The 22,987-nt window shown below is 39.7% G+C and overlaps 1 protein-coding gene and 1 pseudogene across 5 annotated transcripts in view; one reads left to right on the top strand and one right to left on the bottom strand.

Moving 5' to 3' along the window:
• Window positions 1–22,987, top strand: part of LOC126418908 (dehydrogenase/reductase SDR family member 11-like) — a 290,829-nt gene that overhangs the window by 70,601 nt on the left and 197,241 nt on the right. For 3 of the 5 annotated variants that reach the window (XM_050085930.1, XM_050085925.1, XM_050085928.1), the window contains exons 4-5: window positions 447–576; window positions 22,605–22,751. In XM_050085930.1, coding sequence (XP_049941887.1) covers window positions 447–576; window positions 22,605–22,751 — 277 coding nt within the window. The remainder of the gene's footprint in view (window positions 1–446; window positions 577–22,604; window positions 22,752–22,987) is intronic. The other 2 variants (XM_050085929.1, XM_050085926.1) reach the window with 1 other exon arrangement.
• LOC126420157 (5S ribosomal RNA) lies at window positions 10,779–10,899 on the bottom strand (annotated as a pseudogene).

The following is a 22,987-nucleotide window of genomic DNA, read 5'->3' as shown; positions in this document are numbered from 1 at the left end:
ACGACTCACCGTGCTTTTGTCCACTGCCAGATCACCGTAGACATTCTGCAAGCGCCTATGAATATCTGAGATGCCCTGGTTTTCCGCCAAAAGAAACTCGATCACTGCCCGTTGTTTGCAACGCACGTCCGTTACAGACGCCATTTTAACAGCTCCGTACAGCGCTGCCACCTGTCGGAAGTCAATGAAACTATACGAGACGAAGCTGGAATGTTTGAAAATATTCCACAAGAAATTTCCGGTTTTTTCAACCAAAATTGGCCGAGAAAAAAAATGTATTGCATTACTTATTGAACTGCCCTCGTATGTTTGGGTGCACGATCACGCGCATTTGTGTGTGTGTGTGTGTGTGTGTGTGTGTGTGTGTGTGAGCATGTGTTGACGTAAGCAGATAAGTGTGAATATACGTGATGTCTGTACTACAAGACCCTGCCTCTCCCTTGCAGCATCTGGGGACACTCACCGGCGGCGGGCGGTGAGCTCGCCATGTACGCGTCCACCAAGCACGCGGTGCGGGTTCTGCTGGAAGGCCTGCGAAAGGACCTGGTGGCCAGGAAGAGCAACATCCGCGCCGGGGTAAGCTGAGGTGTACCGCAAGCGCCAGCAGCGTTGCCCAATGCTCTCTGGAGCCGTAGCTGTGTCGTATGTAACACTGATCACAGTGCAGTCCTTACACAACGTCTAAGATCTGATTTTTGACCCGCAGTACCGTTGTACCATGTCAGCGTCTACCATTACGAAGTTGTGATTTTAGTGGTGTGGGCATTAGGCCGTGGGGCAAGACATGTTTGTGTGGCTGTTTATTTATTTCTCAAGTAAAGACCTGGTGCCTGTTATTATAAAGCAGGTTGTACATTGTGTGACTTTCAGGAGGATTACTACACACACACACACACACAATTTAGTTTAAACTTGTTGCTAACTTAGATAATGATAATAAATTAAAGATACATAATAGGTTGTGCATGTATTTAAAATTAAAATTAAAAGTGTATTTAATGAAGAAATGATGAAACAAGAAATGACAGCAATTTGACTTAGTTACGATGTGACAGTTCTTCCCTTGATAGTCTCTGCGTGTATGGCTACATCTATTACATATGTTGTTTTGACAGTGGTAATACTTAATTTAATCTATTGATTAGTTAGGTTCTAATGTGCGTCCGAACTTAAGGTAACAGTGGAGATTGAGAGTTTATTTTAATGTCATAGTCAGCTGCATCTTGTGCGAGGGCTCGGAAAAACTTCGAGCCAGTCACACTTGAAGCGAAAGAAGAAGAAATGTCACAACTTCAGTTAGTGTTGCAGGATATGAAATGGTATAACAAAGAGCTGCATAGAGAGTTACATTTTCATATTTATTCGATTTAGTGTTGCAGAACCTTCGCTTACTTTTTTAATATTTGTATGTTTATCTCGTCTTCCCTTCTTCTCTTCCTGCGTGTCATACAGTATTCTATTCCGTGTCTGTGCTCGTGTCTGTGTCGCTTGCTGTGTACTGCTGATTTGTCCGATGTGGAACCTGTCTTATTCTGACGTATGGTCTCTCTGCTGTTCGTATGGCGCATATAGCGCTCGTGCTACTTCGTCTACGATGTCATTTATAGAGTTCCAGTCATCTTTAATGCGTATTAACTGTCCTAAGTCCCTGGTTTCCTAAACACGGCCTTATGTGTCCTAGGGCATCGAAGATGAGCACTGTGTGTTCAGGTGTGTGACTCTCACCACAGGAACAAGTATGAGTCTGTTTTAGGCCAAACTTGTGGAGATACACAGGATGCAGGCCATGGGCCGTGAAAAAATTGCACCATGCCGCGTCTTGGATTTATGTACTTCAGATTCATCCGCTAACGTTTCGACTCCTAGAGCTGGAAATTTCCCCAGAGGTTACACGGACGTGGTCAGACGCATTTCGAAATCAGACAGGCTCATCAAGCCGAGCTGCTTACACGTAACGGTGCAACTGTCGTCGGGCAGTGACGTCGTTCCACCGCTGCCGCAGATGGCGGAGTGTCTCTGTTGGGTGTTAAGGAGCTTAGAACTGCAGGAGAGTTGGTACTGTCTCCTTTGTTTAGCACTAAGGCCCACAAATGACACCGAAAGACCATAATATTCGATTCTTATTTACTTTGGTGTTATCAAGGTAGACTCATTACTGTGCTAGGAGTACAGAGAAGAAACAGAAATTAAAAAAAGAAAAAAAAAGAAAGAAAACAACCTCAACAGGAAATAAGTGCTGGAAATAGACAAGTTGTGGGTCCCGTTGATTCTATATACCTATTTAAATAGTCGTTTGGTTACCAGTTCCCCCAGTGATTTAAAACATTAATGATGTTTGATTTCTAGGGAGCAGACGGGAGAGCTTAACGTAATTTATGAAACAACTTTTTTTTAACTTCAAAAATTTTCATCTCCTATAATGCAAACTTTTTCTTTCCTTACACAAGTAAAGCGTCATAACTAGTTTCGGTGGCTTTCTACAACCATCTTCAGATCGTCCAGACCGAAAAAAAGCGGTGAATATGTAGTATAAACTATCATTAGCTGTAGTCATTCGGTTACAAACATTCATATTGTCGGCCAACAAGACCATAACATTCGTATTGTGGGTCAATGAGACTATGACCAACAAGACTGTGACATTCCTATTGTGGGCTAACAAGATTACGACATTATGGAGTTACAAAGTACGTAATGTCATAGACTTGTTGGCTCACGAAACCAGTGCATGTAATTTCATGACTAAAGCTAACGATGTTAGTTTTCACCGCATATACACTGAATTTTTTCTGTTTGGACGATGTGAAGGTGATTCTAGAAAGCAACCGAAACTGGTAATCGTGCTTTAATTGTATAAGGAAAGAAAAAATTACCGTCTAGGAGTTACAAGATTTTCAAATTCAATACAAGCATGCATCAATGCAAGAGGACGTGCTACTGGGTATGAGAAGTACCGGTGTGTACAGCACCACCTCTGAAGGTCACGCTGTATGGTGGTACAACATGCAATGTGTGGTTTTCATGAGCAATAAAAAGGACGGAAATGATGTTTATGTTGATCTCTATTCCAATTTTCCGTACGAGCTCGGAACACTCGGAACCGAGGTGAGGCTAACCAATTTTGATGTGTGTATTACCAATGGTTTCTTCACAGCTGCGGTCCTTGTACCTATATTTGTTTGTCCGAGTTCTGTGATTGCTCTTTTCCAAAATTATCTGCTGACGCACCTGATCGAGCAGCAAGACTACGAAACTTGCTATTTCTGCCAGAACGGTTAAGGGCGCTGGATACTATGGCTCCTAGTTGTATCACACACTACCATGTTACCTGTTCCCATTATGTGTCGGTCTAAAGCGTCTTTCTGAAAATCTCTGATGTTTCAATAGATGTGGCCCATTAACGAAAATTGATTTAGACAACGCACAGGATCATCTGTGTTTCAGTACAAGTTAAGCCTAACATGTGCTCATTTGAAACTATGGAATTTGAGCTGTATCAGAACAGGTACGCAGCAAAACAGCCATGAAACATTCTTTGATAGACTGAAACCAATCCACATGCCCGTCAAACATACATTACTCACTGAACCGTTAAAAGACCTATAGTTTCACTGTCCACTGATCCTGTTGGGCACCTGTGAGGAAACGGGCGAGTTGTGGCGCCCTGAAAATTTCTAAGTTCCGAGCTGGGGCCTGTCGGCAGTTTGCAGCCCAGCAGCAACCACATAGCGCCGAACGTTAGCTTAGCAACCGCCTGATGCCGCACAACGGCCGGTCCAGCCACTCGGCATGGTGACACTGTGTTGATGAAGGAGACACGCCGGGAGTGCCAAAGATGGCGGATTTTGTGAAACCTTAATGGCTGGCTGACATTTCACAGTTCGTATACAAATTAATAGTAGCCAGATGAATCATGATACCTCAAAAAGAAACATGTACATTACTATTATTTGCACGACGATTCTGATGGTGTAATCAGATTTTCAATATCTTCATTACTTTAAAGTTTTGTATCTGACGCAGCACCGAATTTCCAAAATATAAACGCTTCATCCGATTTTGTCGATCGCCATGTCTTTAGAAAGCTATTAGTGTAAACCTAAATTGGTATGAATTACAGGCATGTAACTTGAATAGTACATGAGTTATTGGAGGCCAAAGTGGCCGATCACTATCGATCGCGTCAGGCCATAACTACTCCACAGTTACACTAAAACGGTAGCAGCATGCTTATAAATATATTTATTCATCTATGTCTTTGTTTATATCCGATATGTACTATTCATGAAGAAATTGGTTAAATATTTACTGTGTTTTTAGAAAGCACAGAGACATTGGGCTACTGGGCTACCTTTTGTTCTATTCCTTTGATGTACGTTTATTTAATTTGTTTAATGATTCAATAATGTGTGTTAGAGCGGGTTTATGGTTCAGCCGTACGAATATTTATTTAATTTCAGGTTATTTAAATGTAAATTCAGTATTTCCAATGTGGTTAATTATGTTTGTGTGGGTTCGTTGGCTTGAAGACATGGTGCGAGAGCTCTAGCCAATCACAGCGCTCGTGAATGGGGAGACTGGAAGGAAGTGGGAAAAGAGCATGGTTTCGAGAGAGGACAGAGAGGGTTGTGGACAGTGTAGCGCGAGGGATGGTACGGCACAGGAAGTGCTGGACGCGACGGTGCGACGGACACGGAGTCGGCGGGAAGACTTGGACAATGGAGCAGTTTGCACGTGGTCGCGGAGGATAGAAATATTTCGGAGTGCCGACCTGTTCTCTTGTGTGATTTCCGTGGCCTCTGCAGTGGTCGTAGTATGCGTTGAGAAGTGAGTATCTCACGAGCTATGTTGTTGTTCGTAACTAATTACGTGAAGTATAAATCTATTGTTTCCCTGTTATTCAACTTATATTTTATTTAATAACTGGACCATCGACACCAATAAGTGTTGAAACGTCCCTTTAGAAAAATTAGTGAATTACTGTGCTGATAAACCTCTTACATTATTTGATTTTCAAACAGCTGAGCAGAACTGAACGTACTCAGACGTTCCGCTCTTTACCTATTCTAATCAACACTAAACTGACACACAATATTTTTAGCGCAACGCAATCTGAATTTCAATAATCCCTACAAAAGAATGGCCCTGACTAACATTAACCTATACCTTTCATGAATCACTTACCTCACAAAAATCTTCGTTAGTCGAACTACTGCAATACAGCGAGCGCCACTACTACCAGCTAAATAAAAGATTCAAACTACTGAAGACACTAACTACCGATAGGCATAGTTAGCAAATGAAAGATTTTGATAGAGAATAAACAATGTATTTACCTTAATAGTGTTCAAAAGTCATAATTTATATATCAGTTCATGACATCCAGTCTTACAAATTTACTGTCTCTGATGGACACACGTCCAGATCATCCGCTCTCAAAACTCCGCCATTTCTCTCCCCACCTCCACCACTGCTGGCGGCTCACGTCCAACTGCCCAACACTACAATAACAATGTTCCAACAATGCAAACCAGCCACACATTGCACACAGCACAGTCAGTGATTTTCATATAGAGCGGTACATGGCGTTACCAACATAAAAACCTAAACAGCCTACTTACAGTGTTTTGCAGAAATATACCGCGATCTCAAAAGTACTTCTACTATCGCAGTCATCATTTAAAGTCGTTAAGATAGTACCTGCAGGTTTTATTGAATTGCAATCTTTCGTTTATAAATTTATTAGATACATTCATAATTCGCAGTTGCCGAGTCATTGAAACCTTCGACCATTCGATTCATGTGTGTGTTCTTATCGTATACTTTAGAATCAGCAATATTTGGCCTGTAATGCGGCAACTATGTATCCCAGCCCCTAGACAACGAAACCAGGCAAAACTTTAATATCGCAACTCTGAGTCGGAGGGTACGTAATTGAGGGCCCACACCCTTTCATTTCACATTAATTTTCTACATGAAAGCCCGCACACCTTAACATAAACCGCAATATCAATGATAATAGATACCGCTACGCGATTCACTAGCGCGGCCGATCCACCACTCTAGCAACTGTTCAATAGTTCAACATGTGATGTCTATTATACGGAACTAAACGACCAGTTTCGGTAAACCGTGCCACCGGCCACTCCTACCACCCATGCCCCAATTGGCCAGCAGTAACTGCAACCCTGGTTCCTATTCTGGACTCTGGCGTCACAAATCGACATCAGAAGGTGTTTCACGAGTAATTATTTAAATTATTCATAACTCATTATTATGATACCGGCCAGATAAACGAAGGAGCGTCTCCTCAACGACCGTGCAGCGAACGTTGCATTATGTGGGCCTCTGCAGAAGGTGCCTGGTTCATGCACACATGTAATAGCTCTCTGAAGCAGGGTATGTTCCCAGATTGACTGAAGTATGCCATTGTTATACCACTGCATAAAAAAGGGGATACGTCTGATGTCAACAACTACCGCCCAATCTCTCTTCTGACTGCCTTATCCAAAACTCTTGAAAAACTAATGTATTGTAGAGTAGCTTCACACCTTTGTAAAAATAAAGTTTTAACAAAATGTCAGTTAGGTTTCCAGAAGGGTTTTTCAACGGAAAATGCTATATATACTTTCACTAATGAAATATTAAATGCTCTGAGTAACTGGAAGTCACCTGTTGGGATTTATTGTGATCTATCAAAGGCTTTTAATTGTGTAAATCATGGAATACTTCTAGATAAGCTCAAATACTGTGGTATGAATGGGACAGTCCTCAAATGGTTTAAATCATACCTAACTGGAAGAGTGCAGAAAGTTGAAATAAACAATTCACATAATATGCAAAAAACTGGTGATATCTCAAACTGGGGAACAATCAAGAATGGGGTGCCACAAGGTTCAGTCTTGGGTCCTCTGCTGTTCTTAATATATATTAATGACTTGCCACTCTATATTCACGAAGATGCAAAGCTGGTACTTTTTGCCGATGATAGAAGTATAGCTATCACACCCGACAGACAAGAATTAACTGGTGAAATTGTAAATGATGTTTTTGAGAAAATCATTAAGTGGTTCTCTGCAAATGGGCTCTCATTAAACTTTGACAAAACACAGTATATACAGTTCCACACAGTAAATGGAATGACCCGATTAATAAATATAGACTTCAATCAGAAATCGGTAGCTAAGGTAGAATATTCAAAATGTCTAGGTGTATGCATTGATGAGGGGTTGAACTGGAAAAAACACACTGAGGATCTGCTGAAACGTTTGAGTTCAGCTACTTATGCTACTAGGGTCGTTGCAAATTTTGGCGATATACATCTGAGTAAATTAGCTTACCACGCCTATTTTCATTCTCTGCTTTCGTATGGCATCATATTCTGGGGTAACTCATCATTGAGTAAAAGAGTGTTCATTGCACAAAAGCGTGTAATCAGAATAATTGCTGGAGCTCATCCAAGATCATCCTGCAGACACTTATTTAAAGAGCTAGAAATCTTCACTGTAGCCTCACAATATACATATTCACTTATGAAATTTGTTATTAACAATCCGAACAAATTCAAAAGTAATAGCAGTGTACCTGGCTACAGCACTAGGAGAAAGGATGATCTTCACTACTCAAGGTTAAATCTAACTTTGGCTCAGAAGGGGGTAAATTATGCTGCCACAAAAGTTTGGTCACTTACCTAATAGCATCAGAAGTCTGACAGATAGCCATATAGCATTTAAAAGAAAATTAAAAGAATTTCTGACTGGGAGCTCCTTCTACTCATTAGATGAATTTTTGGATATAGTAACTGGGTAATTTTCCAACCTCCACAAAAAAAAAAATTATTGAGTGTCATGTAATATTTTGTCTAATGTGATATCTTGTATAGACACCTTTTATTAACCTGACACGTTCCACATCATTACGAAGTGTCGTATTTTTGATCTATGGAACAAGTACTAATCTAATCTAATCTAATGCTGATTCCTGTTCAACGGCGTCCGAGGCTGGAATTTGCGCGCCAATACAGCAATTGGACTTCCGCTGAATGGCGACAGGTGTCTTTTTAAGATGAATCACGTTTTATGCGTGTACGGCGTGAAACGCCTGAAAGCAAACACCCTACAACAGTTAATATGATACACGGAGTCGCAAGCACGCTAGTGGACCAAGAAAGTTAAGCCTAAGTGCTCGGTTAAACGATGATTAGTACCCGCGATACATACCAATAAATCCGTATGATGTGTTCCGGACGATTCTCTTAAATTTCAGTCTACACTTCATCAATACTAACAACACGATTTGAATCTGTATACGCTCTCTGACAACGCCAGTATCTGATTTCGAAATTTCTGTCTTATCATGGTATAATCCAGCTGGAATCATCCCGTCTCTGAAAGCCGTTTCCAAGTGTACCTTAAGCTCTTGCGATATTTAAACACTGTTTTCCAGATTGCCAGCTAAAATTTACCACAGAACTCAATGTTTCTGCTCTTTCACTCCTACTACGGATACCATATTCTACAATTATTTTTATTTTGTTATTTTATTTTTTGAGTCATCGGATTCTGACAGGTTTGATGCAGCCCGCCACGAATTCCTCCCCTGTGCCAACATTTTCATCTCAGAGTAGCAATTGCAGCCTACAGCCCTAATTACCGAACTATCAGTTTAATAAGTCACTGCTGCAAAATACTAACGCGAATTCTCTACAGACGAATGGAAAAACTAGTAGCAGCCGACTTCGGGGAAGATCAGTTTGCATTCCGTAAAAATATTGGAACACGTGAGGCAATACTGACCCTACGATTTTTCTTAGAAGCTAGACTGGGGAAAGGCAGACCTACGTTTCTAGCATTTGTAGACTTAGAGAAAGCTTTTGACAATGTTGACTGGGACACTCTCTTTAAAATCTAAATGTGGCAGGGGTAAAATACAGGGAGCGAAAGGCTATTTACAATTTGTACAGAAAGCACATGGCAGTTATAAGAGTCGAGAGACATGAAAGGGAAGCAGTGGTTGGGAAGGGAGTGAGACAGGGTTGTAGCCTCTCCCCGATGTTATTCAATCTGTACATTGAGCAAGCAGTAAAGGAAACAAAAGAAAAATTCGGAGTAGGAATTAAAATCCATGGAGGAGAAATAAAAACTTTGAGATTCGCCGATGACATTGTAATTCCGTCAGAGACAACAAAGGACTTTGAAGAGCAGTTGAACGGAATGGATAGTATCTTGAAGGGAGAATATAAGATGAACATCAACAAAAGCAAAACGAGGATAATGGAATGTAGTCGAATTAAGTCGGGTGATACTGAGGGAATTAGACTAGGAAGTGACACACTTAAAGTAGTAAAGGAGTTTTGCTATTTGGGGAGCAAAATAACTGATGATGGCCGAAGTAGATAGGATATAAAATGTAGACTGGCAATGGAAAGGAAAGCCTTTCTGAAGAACAGAAATTTGTTAACATCGAGTATAGATTTAAGCGTCAGGAAGTCGTTTCTGAAAGTATTTGTATGCTGTGTAGCCATGTATGGAAGTGAAACATGGACGATAAATAGTTTGGACCAGAAGAGAATAGAAGCTTTCGAAATGTAGTGCTACAGAAGAATGCTGAAGATTAGATGGGTAGATCACATGACTAACGAGGAGGTATTGAATAGGATTGGGGAGAAGTTTGCGGTACAACTTGACTAAAAGAAGAGATTGGTTGGTAGGACATGTTCTGAGGCATCAAGGGATGACCAATTTAGTATTGGAGGGCAGCGTGGAGGGTAAAAATCGTAGACGGAGACCAAGAGATGAATACACCAAGCAGATTCAGAAGGATGTAGGTTGCACAGGATAGAGTAGCATGGAGAGCTGCAAGAAATCAGTCTCAGGACTGAAGACCACAACAACAACAACAGCCCCAATTATTTACTATATGTAATCCAATTTCTGCGTTACTCTGCTTTTTATGTCCTCCTTGCTCTGTCCAACAGGGATAAGTTTGTTTCTTAGGTAGCAGAATTGCTTAACTTCCTTTACTTCATGATCCGAAATTCTGATATAAAGCTTATCGCTGTTCGCAGTTCTGCTACTTCTCATTACTTTCTTCTTTCTTCGATTTTCGGTCCGCATACTCTACTCATTAGACTGCCCATTCCATTAAACAGATCCTATAACTATTCTTCAATTTCACTAAGGATAGCAATGTCATCAGCGAATCATATTACTGATGTCCTTTCACCCGGAATTTTAATCCTACTAGCCCGCATCTCGTGGTCGTGCGGTAGCGTTCTCGCTTCCCACGCCCGGGTTCCCGGGTTCGATTCCCGGCGGGGTCAGGGATTTTCTCTGCCTCGTGATGGCTGGGTGTTGTGTGCTGTCCTTAGGTTAGTTAGGTTTAAGTAGTTCTAAGTTCTAGGGGACTTATGACCTCAGCAGTTGAGTCCCATAGTGCTCAGAGCCATTTGAACCATTTTTTAATCCTACTCTTGAACCTTTCTTTTATTTCTGTCATCGTTTCTTCGACGTGTAGATTGAACTGTAGGGGGGAAAGATTACATCCCTGTCGCATGTAAACGTAGAACGTAAACTCTGTTCACAGGCCGTGGAGGGCCCAGAGGTACCGACCGGCCACCATGTCATCCTCAGCTCACAGGCGTCACCTGATGCGGATATAGAGGGGCATGTGGTCAGCACACCGCTCTCCCGGCCGTATGTCACTTTACGAAACCGGAGCCGCTACTTCTCTATCAAGTAGTTCCTCAGTTTGCCTCACAAGGGCTGAGTGCACCCGCTTGCCAACAGCGCTCGCCGGCTGACCGGATGGTCACCCATCCAAGTGCTAGCCAAGCCCAACAGCGCTTAACTTCGGTGATCTGATGGGAACCGGTGTTACCACTGCGGCAAGGCCGTTGGCACATCCCTGTCGTATACCCTTCTTAATCCGAGTACTTAGTTCTTGGTCTTCCGCTCTTGTTGTTCCCTCTTAGTTCTTGTAAATATTATATATTACCTGTCTTTCCCTATAGTTTACTCTTATTTCTCTCAGGATTTCGAACAGTTGCCCTATTTTATAGAGTTGGAAACTTTTTCCAGTTCGACAGGTCCAATGAACGTGTCTTGATTTTTCTTATCTTGCCTCCATTGTCAACCGCAATGTCAGAACCGCTTCGATGGGCCTTTACCTTTTCTAAAGCCAAACTGATCGTCATGTAACACATCCTAAATTTTCTTTTCCATTATTCTTATCAGCAACTTGGATGCATCAGCTGTTAAGCTGATTGTACGGTTATTCCCACACTTGTCGGCTCTTGCTGTTTTCGGAACTGTTTGGATGATGCTTTTCCGAAAATCTGATGGTATATCTACAGTCTCATACGTTCCACATGTCAACGTGAACAGTCGTTCCTTTGCCAATTCCCCCTATGAATTTAAAAATATTGGTGGAATGTTATCCATAACTTCTGCCTTGAAACTTCCTGGCAGATTTAAACTGTACGCCGGACCGAGAGTCGAGCTCGGGAACTTTGCCTTTCGCGAGCAAGTGCTCTACCAACTGAGCTACCCAAGCACGACTCACGACCCGCCCTCACAGCTTCAATTTTGCCAGTACCTCGTCTGCTACCTTCCAAACCTCACAGAAGCTCTTCTGCGAACCTTGCAGAACTAGCACTCCTGGAAGAAAGGATATTGCGGAGACGTGGCTTAGCCACAGCCTGGGGGATGTTTCCTGAATGAGATTTTCACTCTGCAGCGGAGTGTGCGCTGATATGAAACTTCCTGCCAGATTAAAACTGTGTCCCGAGTTCGAGTCGCGGTCGAGCACACAGTTTTAATCTGCCAGGAAGTTTCATATCAGCGTACACTCCGCTGCAGAGTGAAAATATCATTCTAGAAACTTCTGCCTTATTTGATGCTGAGTCGTGCAAAGCTCTTTTAAATTCTGATTCTAATGCTGGATACCGTATCTCTTCCTTCTCGACTCCTGTTTCTTCCTCTATCACGTCATGTGACAAGACCTTCAATGCACTCTTTCCATCCCCTCCTCTGCATTTAACAACGGAATTCTCATGCACACTTAACGTTACCACCCATGCTTTTAATTTCACCGATGGCTGTTTTGACTTTTCTATACGCTGAATTAGTCCTTCCGACAGTCATTTCTTTTTCGATTTCTTCACATATTTCTTGCAGTCATTTCGCCTTTGCTTTGCTACTCTTGATGTTTATTCCCTTCTTAAGTGACTTGCATTTCTGTACTCCTGAATTTCCCTGGACGTTTTTTTACTTACTTCTTTCGACTATGAACTGAAATATTTCTTCTGTTTCCCATGATTTCTTCGCAGTTGCCTTCCTTGTATCTATGTTTTTCTTTCAAACTTTTGTGATTGCTCTTTTTAGATATTGAAAGGTGGCTACACTGAGCCACAGCGCCAGAGAGTTTTGTTTCGCCGCCTCCACTGGCAGTTATTATTGAGAAGTAGCGGAGGGCAATGTGCTTGTTGAGAACTCGTAGTAGAGTGCTTGCTGAGATGTCGTAGTGAAGAGTGCTTGTCGAGATGTGGCAGTAGTCAGTTCTTGTTGAGATGTGGTAGTAGCGAGTCGGTGTGGAGATATTGTAAAGATTAGAGTGCTTTTCGTCAATATATGAAGGTAAAAGAAAAAAAATTCCTTTTCCTTTTATTATTTCAATGTCTTAAATAATGCGTCATTACAGGTTCAGTCAACAAAGCATCTGGCTTGTGTTCTTGTATTAGAGTGTAATTCTGGTTTTCTTGCGCAATTATAGTATTTCTAATTTTTTTTTATCACTTCAGTATAAATGGTATTTGAAATTTCTTGTCTTATTGAAGAAGAACCGTGCCAGATGTGTACGTTGAATCACACTTCCATACACAGAACAGTTACACTTCTGCTTTGTTGTTGCGTAGGTTTTATAGTTGCAGGGGACTTAATTAATTAATTGTGTTAACGAAAATTTTCTTTTCATTCTTTGTTGTTATTCTATGCAGTGAGATTGCGTAATAATACTAGTCAGGGCCAACCGTTTACGAGACACATCGTAATCGGACATACAGCTACCAAAAATAAAAATTATTTTCAAACTTAATAATTAAGCCCCCATGCACGTGGCGACCGCTGCTTCGGATCGTCCCTTGGAATTCTTCTGATTGTAAAAATAGTAGACAGTAGTATTGTTGTAGTAATTTGTAGTTTAGTAATTGTAGTGTATATTGCATGCGTAGATTTGGTAATTGTCATTCTTCTAATGGTATTTTTTTTTTCAGAATTTAATTTTGTTGTCTTGTATACGCATTTGACAATTTAGTGCAATTATTTCAATTGTTCGTTAATCGTGTTTGAGGGAAACATTTCGTGTGAATGGTATTGTTGGAGATAAGGAGTCATTGTGTGTAATTTTCCTACAGTGACGAATTTTTTATGTTTTGTAAATGATTACGCGGTCAATGAAACAGGCAAAAATGATGAATAGTCAGAATAATGAAATTGTTGACATGGCGAACTCGCCAACACAGGACAACAGTATGATGAATAATGGTGTTGAAAACAATTTAATAAGCAGGGAAAATAGTCCGGAAACAGTTCAAAATTTTTCTCAATTAGAAAATTCACAGATTACGTGGTTAACGACAGAAGAAATGGAGCAGTTAATGAGTGCAATATTAAATTTGGGATCACAAATAGGAACAATTGAAACAGGTATAGGAACAATTAGAACTGAGATGAAAGCAATGGCAACACGGTTATGCTCACAAAGAGAAACACTTAAAACCGAGATGGAAACAATGGAAAAACAGTTAGGCTCACGAATAGGGACATGTTTCAAAAACATGAAAGATGAATCAAAGAAAGAAATTAGAGAAGAAGTACAACCGATTTTGAATGCTCACAATAATAGTTTAATTTCAACAGAAATTAGACAAGAGGAACAGGATAGAGAACGGGAAGAAAAAGCTCGCGTGATAGTACAAAAATTTTCAGAGTTAAATTTACAATGTGCACACGATAAGGAGGAAATATTTGAGAGAATCGAGGAATCCGTACCAAATGACAGATTAAATGACCTAACACAACAATATGAACAGTTAACTACCAAATGTGTCAATACTGAAACCCGAGTCGCGACACTTATGGCAGACGTAGATAAACAGAAAGAAAAAATAGGTGACTCATCGGAAAGAGTTGAGGAGATCTGAGATAAACTGATAAGTCTTAGTTTAAATGGGGACAGAGATTCGGATGATACAATTTGGAGAAACCGAAGAGTACCAGAGCATAAATAAGCATGTTGAAAATCAGGGAAAATTTAATGGACGCGTTAAAAGGGAAGTTGAGGCATTACGAAAGCAAGTCAAACAAATTGAAGGCGAAATCGTAGGAAAAGACAGTAGAAGAAATTTAGAATCACAAATAGCAGAGGGCTTTGAAGAAAATAATTTATTTCATTTACGAGAAGCAACAAGAGAGCGCCAGGCGCGCGAACTTGACAATAATCGACATTCGGACTGGGACAGACGCGGTAGGTCTTTTTCGCCACGAGGCGAAAACTTTGACTATAAACACTTTTTAACTGTTCGGAAATTTAAGATCTTTCGTAATTCTAAAAATGAGATACATCCATGTGCATGGTTAGATCAATTTACGTACGCACTTCCACCAAATTGGCTACTAAGTCACAAACTGGAAATTATGTGCGGCTATTAAAGTCCTCAGGGGATTCACTACACTAAGTGAATATGTGCCGTAGCGTGCACAGGGCCCCGAGCTGTAGTGGTGCTATTTCCCTTTTAGTTTTCTGCACCACTACCTACTCTTTTACTATTCTTTGCATCTGTCAAAACAACTCTTCAACTATCAATCTATCTAGAGAGTAAGTAAACAATAACCGGATATGACGATTTTACCCAAAAGAGATTTCGAAAATTACCGTTTGGACTTACTGTATCTTCAGCAGCATTCATTCGTAGCTTAAACGAAATTTTACCTGTTTATCTTCGTGACAATATTACTTCTTATGTTGACGATATTCTTATTGCTGAACGTTCTTGGAGTGAGCACAACAAAATTTTGGATTCATTATTAAGTATTTTTGCAAGAGTTGACATTACAGAGAACTTGGAAAAATCCGAATTTGGTCGTTCTCAGGTGAAATTTCTCGGTCACATTATTTCTACAGAAGGTATTCTTCCTGATCCAGAGAAACTAGACGCTATTCGTAATTATGCTGTTCCTACCACAAAACGTGAGGTTCGTAGTTTCCTTGGTGTCTGTAATTTTCTTAGACGCTTTGTTAGATTGGACGATTTGGCCACACCTTGTTTTTGCGATCTATCTGGAAAGTTCTTTTTAAACGAAAATCGGTCGACAACTCTGTTTGGTTAGTTTGTATTCCTAATGAGTGGATCAATAAATTGATTTGGTACACACATTTCAGTTATGCACACTTTGGCCCCAGAAAATGCTTTCATAAGTTACGAGAAAATTGTTACTTCAGTAATATGGAAAAACGTATTCGATCTGTTCTTGCCAAATCCAAATTATGTCAAAAGGCTAAGCCGCCAACAATTTCTCACAGAGCACCGTTGTTTCCCATCATTCCAGCGAAATTAAAGGACATGGCTGCAGTCGATTTGTTCGGTCCAGTGGTTCGTTCTACTAATGGTTTTACGTACATTTTCGTAGCAGTGGAGTTGACATCAAAATATGTGTGTTTTACACCTTTACGCAAAGCAACAGCTCGTTCAGTATCTAATGCTTTCATCAAACATTTTCTTAAAGAAGTGGGTCATGTTGATGAGGTTATATCAGATAATGGATCACAGTTTCGTTCTAAAATTTGGCTTCGTACTCTATGGCGTCGTAAAATTAAACCAATTTTCATTCCACTTTTTCACCCTCAATGTAACGCTTCAGGGAGATGGATGAAGGAAATCAATAAATTGTGTCGTCTTTATTGTCATCAGAATCACAGAACGTGGGATCAGTATCTTCATATTTTTCAAAACATTCTGAATGAACTTCCTAATGACTCAACTTCTTTACCGCCTATACTGATATTAAAAAACAAAGCACCGACAAATCGCATATCTGAAATCGTTCCTTTTCCGCCTTCACGGAAACTGCGGCATTCTGAAGTTGTCAACCTGGATCCGCAAAATATTGCATCTGCGGCTGCTAGAAGAGAGAAATCAGCTAAACATCCTGGTCATTTAAAAATCTTGTCAGTTGGTCAAAAGGTGTTAATTAAGTCTCATCGTTTGTCTCACAAAGGAAAAGGCTTGTGTCGCAAATTTTTTCTGCTTTATAACGTTCCATATAGAATTCGCAAAATTATTCATGATAACGCTGTTGAAGTAGAAACTCTTAAATCACGACGCTCTAAGGGAATACATCATATATCAAACGTTAAAATTTTTGTGGAATGACATACTTTCGAGAAACCAACAGTTTACGTAAACATTCAGAGAATACAAGGATACCGCGCTGTGTTTTGGCGGCGGCATATACTCAAAGCAACAGTCAAGTCTGCGCGCCGCACAAGGCAGTCGTTGACCGCAAACAATTGCTTCCTACGTCACGCGCCTACAGCTGATCGAGCGCTCAGTGCGAATGCACTGACAGCCGTAAACAAATACACAGTCTAATTTCTCCGACTAAATTCAGAATAAAGCTATAGTGACTTGATGAATTATGTTATTAACGTTCAGTATTTTTCAGGATACGGTTGTATAAAATATTTAAGAACTTCAGGTAAATTCTGTGTGTCTTCGACGTAAAGAGGACTTGCTATCGAGAAAATTTCAGAAAGAATGTAATTTCCAAGAAGAAACTAATAAACTAAAAAGGTAACTATTAATTGAGTTTATTTTTTCAGGTAACATATTTCCACTTAGGTACGTACTTTAGACGTAATTTTCTGCTCGCAATTACGTGATTCATACTTTGTGCTAATTTCATGTTCTATGAATTTACTTGTGAAGCGACGTGCTTGCGTACATTTGCTGATTTTTGTCAATGTTTTATTAATAAACAGGGTTGTTATTTGTATATATTATGCATCGCTTGGCTGCACTGCTTTTTCACTGATGTCATATTTTTTTATTATGTGTCTGCTGTGGTTATTTATTTAAATTATAATTGTCACCAGATTAGTTGTGCTGATATGTATGTAAGTTATATTTTGTGATTTATCTGCTTGCGCCTTCATGTTTACTTATTAACATGACATATCAACATTTATTTGCTTACGCTGATATGATGCTAGTGACCTGTTTATTACGTAAGATATATGTTTGCTGCTATGCGTATGGATTGCATATTTATACATTTCTGTTTGTTGTCATAACTACTCTTTAATTTGGTATATAGAAATGCTGATATACTGTGTACAAACATAGAGTTTAGGTCACACTATTGTATTAATTATAGATTGTTCGCTTGGCAGGGCCTTGTTGTAAGAATTGTGCTGCATCCACTTGTTGACTTTCTGTTCTCTACTGGTATATTTACTCGCTATTGCATGTTTTGCTTACGCTCAGTGCCTTATATTTTTAAGATAGGAAAGTGAACTGCTATAATTCGACATAAACGACATTAGTACAAGAAACTTCATAGAAGTCACATGAGCTGGAGGTTTTATGGAAGCTGTATAAATTTATGCTAATAGGAAGGAAGCTAACGACATGACATACCAAAACTAGGTTCAGACCATTGACAGTTATTACACTGCATTTTTCGTGAGCAATTGAAATAGGAAGTGACACTTGACACAAGAAATACTCCACATGTTTGCTTCTGTTTGCCATAATTCTTGAAGTGGTGTACACACTGTGAAATATTATGATCATTCACATTCCGTAATCGTACTTAATTACTGAGAGTTATTCGAACTAAGTCTGTTAGAGGTCATGTATGCATTTCTTTTATTTAATGATGGACAAGGTAACCAAAATCCATCTTATAATTTATAATGAGTAGAAGATTTGCGTCAGATGGATTACACAGAGGTTGTGTGTTGACAGTGTGTCTTCGGATAGTATGGGATGATGAGGTTTGCATTAGGATTTTATCTGTACTTGTTCGAGGAGACTGACTAGAGGAAAGAGTTGTTATGGAAGTGAAATGATATTGGCGATAAGGTTTATATGTGTCGACATATTGAAGAGGTATTATTGAGGTATTGAGATTATATGAAGTTGATGATTATTGGAGTTTTTGTGGACAAGAGGTAAGGTAAATGATATTGATGATAAGATTTATATGTATCGACGTAAGAGGTATTATTGAAGTATTGAGATTATGTGATGCTGATGATTATTGGAGTTTTGGTGGATAAGAGGTAAAGTAAGTGAGGTGCATATTTTTTTTTTTGTTGGTCTATATGGAACAAGGAGGATGAAGATAGCAGACTAGAACACTCAAGTAGAAGGAAGATTGTCTACACACACTTTGTTAAATCAATAAGCAGTACATTTTTTTTTTTTTTTTGATCATTTTGATCTGGCTTGGCAAACATTGGTCTTGACATGATGACTATGACGTTGACTTAACTATTATTGACTGTTATACATTGCTGCCATTACTACTTGATACACATGATGAACATCAAATTTTGACAGAATTGCATCTACACAGTTAACACTATTCAATTACACAGTAGTACTTAATGTGGATGAAAGATGAGTGAGTGTGTTTTGTGTGTTTTCCTTTCCTAATCCTACCCACCTATCTCCTAAATATTATTTTATTTGTTTGTAGTGGCTTGCACTGACACCCATAAATATTATAGGTTTACTGATATTTGAGTATTTGTAATAGTTAATATGATAATTATCTGATATCATTTGTGTGTTTATTAGAATTTGTATGTTTAGTGTAAGAGCATTGAGAATAATTTTGTAAAAGCATTTGTATGTGCATTCAAACTATTGTTCATGCCTGAACTGTCTGATTAGTGATGGTGAATATTATGAACTGTTACCTGCACTTGTTCAACATTGATGTGTGACACTTAGAAATGTTTAATTTCTGCCGATGAACTGTGTGATAAGTGATAGTGAATATTATGGACTGTTACCTGCACTTTTTCAACATAATGAGTGCCACTTAGAAATGATTAATTTCTGCTGATGAACTGTGTGATTAGGATAGTGAATATTATGGACTGTTACTTGTACTTTTTCTACATGATTGGTGCCACTAGGACATGTTTAATTTCTGCTTATAAACTCTGATGAGCAGTGTGATCAGTGATAGTGAATATTATGGACCGCTCTCTGGACCTGCTCATCTTTGCTAAGTGCAACTGATGGACTGCTTCTACTGAAATGATGTCACTTGTTGCTGTCTGCACCTGCTCAACATTGCTGGGTGCCACTGATGGACTGCTTGTACTGAAATAATGTCACTTGTTGGTTTCTACACCTGTTCAACATTGCTGGGTGCCACTGATGGACTGCTTGTACTGAAATAATGTCACTTGTTGGTTTCTGCACCTGTTCAACATTGCTGGGTGCCACTGATGAACTGCTTCTACTGAGATAATGTCACTTGTTGGTGTCTGCACCTGCTCAACATTGCTGGGTGCCACTGATGAACTGCTTCTACTGAAATAATGTCACTTGTTGCTGTCTGCACCTGCTCAACATTGCTGGGTGCCACTGATGGACTGCTTCTACCGAAATGATGTTGCTTCTTGCTGTCTGCACCTGTTCAACATTACTGGGTGCCACAGATGGAACTGCTTTTACTAAAATGATGTCACTTGTTGGTGGTTGCACCTGTTGATCATTGCTGGGTGCTGCTGCTGGAACTATCAACTATTTGTTTTTTTTTTTTGAATAATTAAAAGTATTTTATGTGAACATTTGTATAAACTGATTTTTTGTGTATTGTGTAAACTATTATGTAAAGCCACGTGTATGAAAGAATTTGTATTGCCTACTGTATTTTATATATTAGGTTATTGAAAGGTCAGTGCAAAGCCAAAATTTTATCTAATTATGTGATATTTACGTATTAATATTATCTTTTATTTTTGTCTGTATTTTTTTGACGAATTTGGTGGTATTTTCACCACCAATGCTGGCAAAAATACCATCAAATTCTAGCCCGTGGAGGAAGGGCATATGAAAGGTGGCTACACTGAGCCACAGCGCCAGAGAGTTTTGTTTCGCCGCCTCCACTGGCAGTTATTATTGAGAAGTAGCGGAGGGCAGTGTGCTTGTTGAGAACTCGTAGTAGAGTGCTTGCTGAGATGTCGTAGTGATGAGTGCTTGTCGAGATGTGGCAGTAGTCAGTTCTTGTTGAGATGTGGTAGTAGCGAGTCGGTGTGGAGATATTGTAATGATTAGAGTGCTTTTCATCAATATATGAAGGTAAAAGAAAAAAAAATTCCTTTTCCTTTTATTATCTCAATGTCTTAAATAATGCGTCATTGCAGGTTCAGTCAACAAAGCATCTGGCTTGTGTTCTTGTATTAGAGTGTAATTCTGGTTTTCTTGCGCAATTATAGTATTCCTAATTTTTTTTATCACTTCAGTATAAATGGTATTTGAAATTTCTTGTCTTATTGAAGAAGAACCGTGCCAGATGTGTACGTTGAATCACACTTCCATACACAGAACAGTTACACTTCTGCTTTGTTGTTGCGTAGGTTTTATAGTTGCTGGGGACTTAATTAATTAATTGTGTTAACGAAAATTTTCTTTTCATTCTTTGTTGTTATTCTATGCAGTCAGATTGCGTAATAATACTAGTCAGGGCCAACCGTTTACGAGACACAGCGTAATCGGACATACAGCTACCAAAAATAAAAATTATTTTCAAACTTAATAATTAAGCCCCCATGCAATATGTCCATTCCTCTTCAACTAAATTGCCCATTGAGCTATTGCTTATCGCAGGATCTATAGCCTTAGTACACATCAAGCTTCTCACGTCTCTCCTCATTCCTAAGTATTTCCAACTTCTTTGCGCATTAATTCTACCTGACTAGTGTCTTAAACTTCAGCATGTTCTTCATCACTAATACGTTGTGATTTGAGTCTTTACCTGCTCCTGGGTACGCGTTACAACCCAGTATCTGATTCGGAATGTAAATCTTTCCCTATCACCCAGCCTGTTTCCTAGTATGTCTCCTCCTCTTGTGATTCTTGAACAGGGTATTCGCTATTACTAGCTGAAATTTATTGAAGAAACTCAGTCTTTCTCTTTCGTTTCTACTACGAAGCCCATATTCTCCCGTAAACGTTTCTTCTACTCCTTCCCCTACAGCCGCATTCCAATCCTTCATGACTATCAGATTTTCATCTCTGTTTGCTTACTACAGCGTTCTAAAGTAAAGAGCATTAGACTTTCATATCCATTTATTTACTGTATTACTCGTTCAGTGTCCTCATACGGGTTCTCTGTCTCTCCACCTACTTGTGATGTCGGCATCCTCGGCATTAGTTTGCTGTCGGTTCTGATGAGGACAATAACATTACTAAACTGTTCACAGTGACTAACTCTCTGCTATAACTTCGTGACAAATTATCCTCCCGTCACACCATTTTCTGTTCCTTTCCATTCTATTTTACTGACTCGTACTACAACTAAACTGAACCTTAACACTTCTATTTTGAGATTTTTAGCTTCTCTGTCTTAGTCAGACTTCTGATGTTTCACGCTCCGATTTCTAAAATGTTACCCCTTTGTTATTCATTAGTTTTCTTTTCATAGTCACCTCTCCCTTGTTAGTCCCCTTCTCTAGTTCCGAATGGGGTTCTAGTCCGGAATCTTTTGACAATGGATAGATCACCATTACGTCCCCCACTTAGTCTCTTTAATGCAGTGGTTTCCACTGCCTTCTGTCTCCCCAAGCCGTTGCTCATCGGTGATTCTTCCGCTTCTTAGAGCAAGAGGATGCCATCAACCTCTTTCCTACGCTCTCTTTGACTAGGCCGTTGGCAGAACGAAACTGACTCATACCGGAAGTCTTTGCCTATCTTGACTACTTTTATTTAAAAATCAAACAGCGGCTGAAATCGAACAGAGGACATTGTGATTGCCAGTCACAGAAGCTACCCTCGTTTTGCCCCTATGCTGCTGTTTTTATGCTTGGAAATAAACTGAATATCGACAAATATATATTCTAGTTTACAAAGACTATAAACCCTATTTGCATAGAAATATCCCAACCACCCTGTAACAGATCGTCCTTGTACTAAGGTTCCCTTTGTCGAATACATCGCGGGTTTTCGTAAATGTCACTCAGTGAATCAGTGCACCCTCTAATTAATGATACAATATAACTGATCTCCCTTAAATTTATTGAAACACCTTTCGTAAGATGACTACCTTTCTTTGGTAACAATTAGTGCATTCCATCAAATTGGTTACTTAGAACTACTTAAACCTAACTAACCTAAGAATATCACACACATCCATGCCGGAGACAGGATTTGAACCTGCGACCGCAGCGGTCGCGCAGTTCCAGACTGTAGCGCCTAGAACCGCTCGACCGCTGCATTCCTTCTCTCAATTAATAGATTATTTGTAGCAAATTATAAATTCCTTATCAAAAATGTTCGTTTAAACTCATTGATGCTTCCTCCACAGGAAATATCTCCGGGATTGGTAAAGACTGATATTCTTTCCAATACCAACAAATGGACACCAGAATTGTTCGATAAGGTGAATTGCATGGAGCCGGAAGACGTTGCGGAAGCTGCAATCTACATGTTGTCCCAGCATCCACGTGTCCAGGTAGATATTCATTATCCCACTTCGTTCCACATTTATTCTTCTGGATGGTTGTCTGAAACTTTGATTCAAAATTACGTGAGTGGTCTTGATCCTCCACAGTACAGAGCCGAACTGTCACTAGAGTATAGACACAGTTCTTGTCCGACACCGTTCGCTGTCTGGTATTATGTGAGCTTCTCCTAGACCACATAAGGGTTGGCACACCCTGGATCAGGACAGGATACTTCGTACTCTTC

The sequence above is a fragment of the Schistocerca serialis genome, chromosome 9 (genome assembly GCF_023864345.2).
Source record: "Schistocerca serialis cubense isolate TAMUIC-IGC-003099 chromosome 9, iqSchSeri2.2, whole genome shotgun sequence".
In the NCBI taxonomy this organism is placed as follows: Eukaryota; Metazoa; Arthropoda; class Insecta; order Orthoptera; family Acrididae; genus Schistocerca; species Schistocerca serialis.
This window is presented reverse-complemented; position numbering and strand designations above follow the sequence as displayed.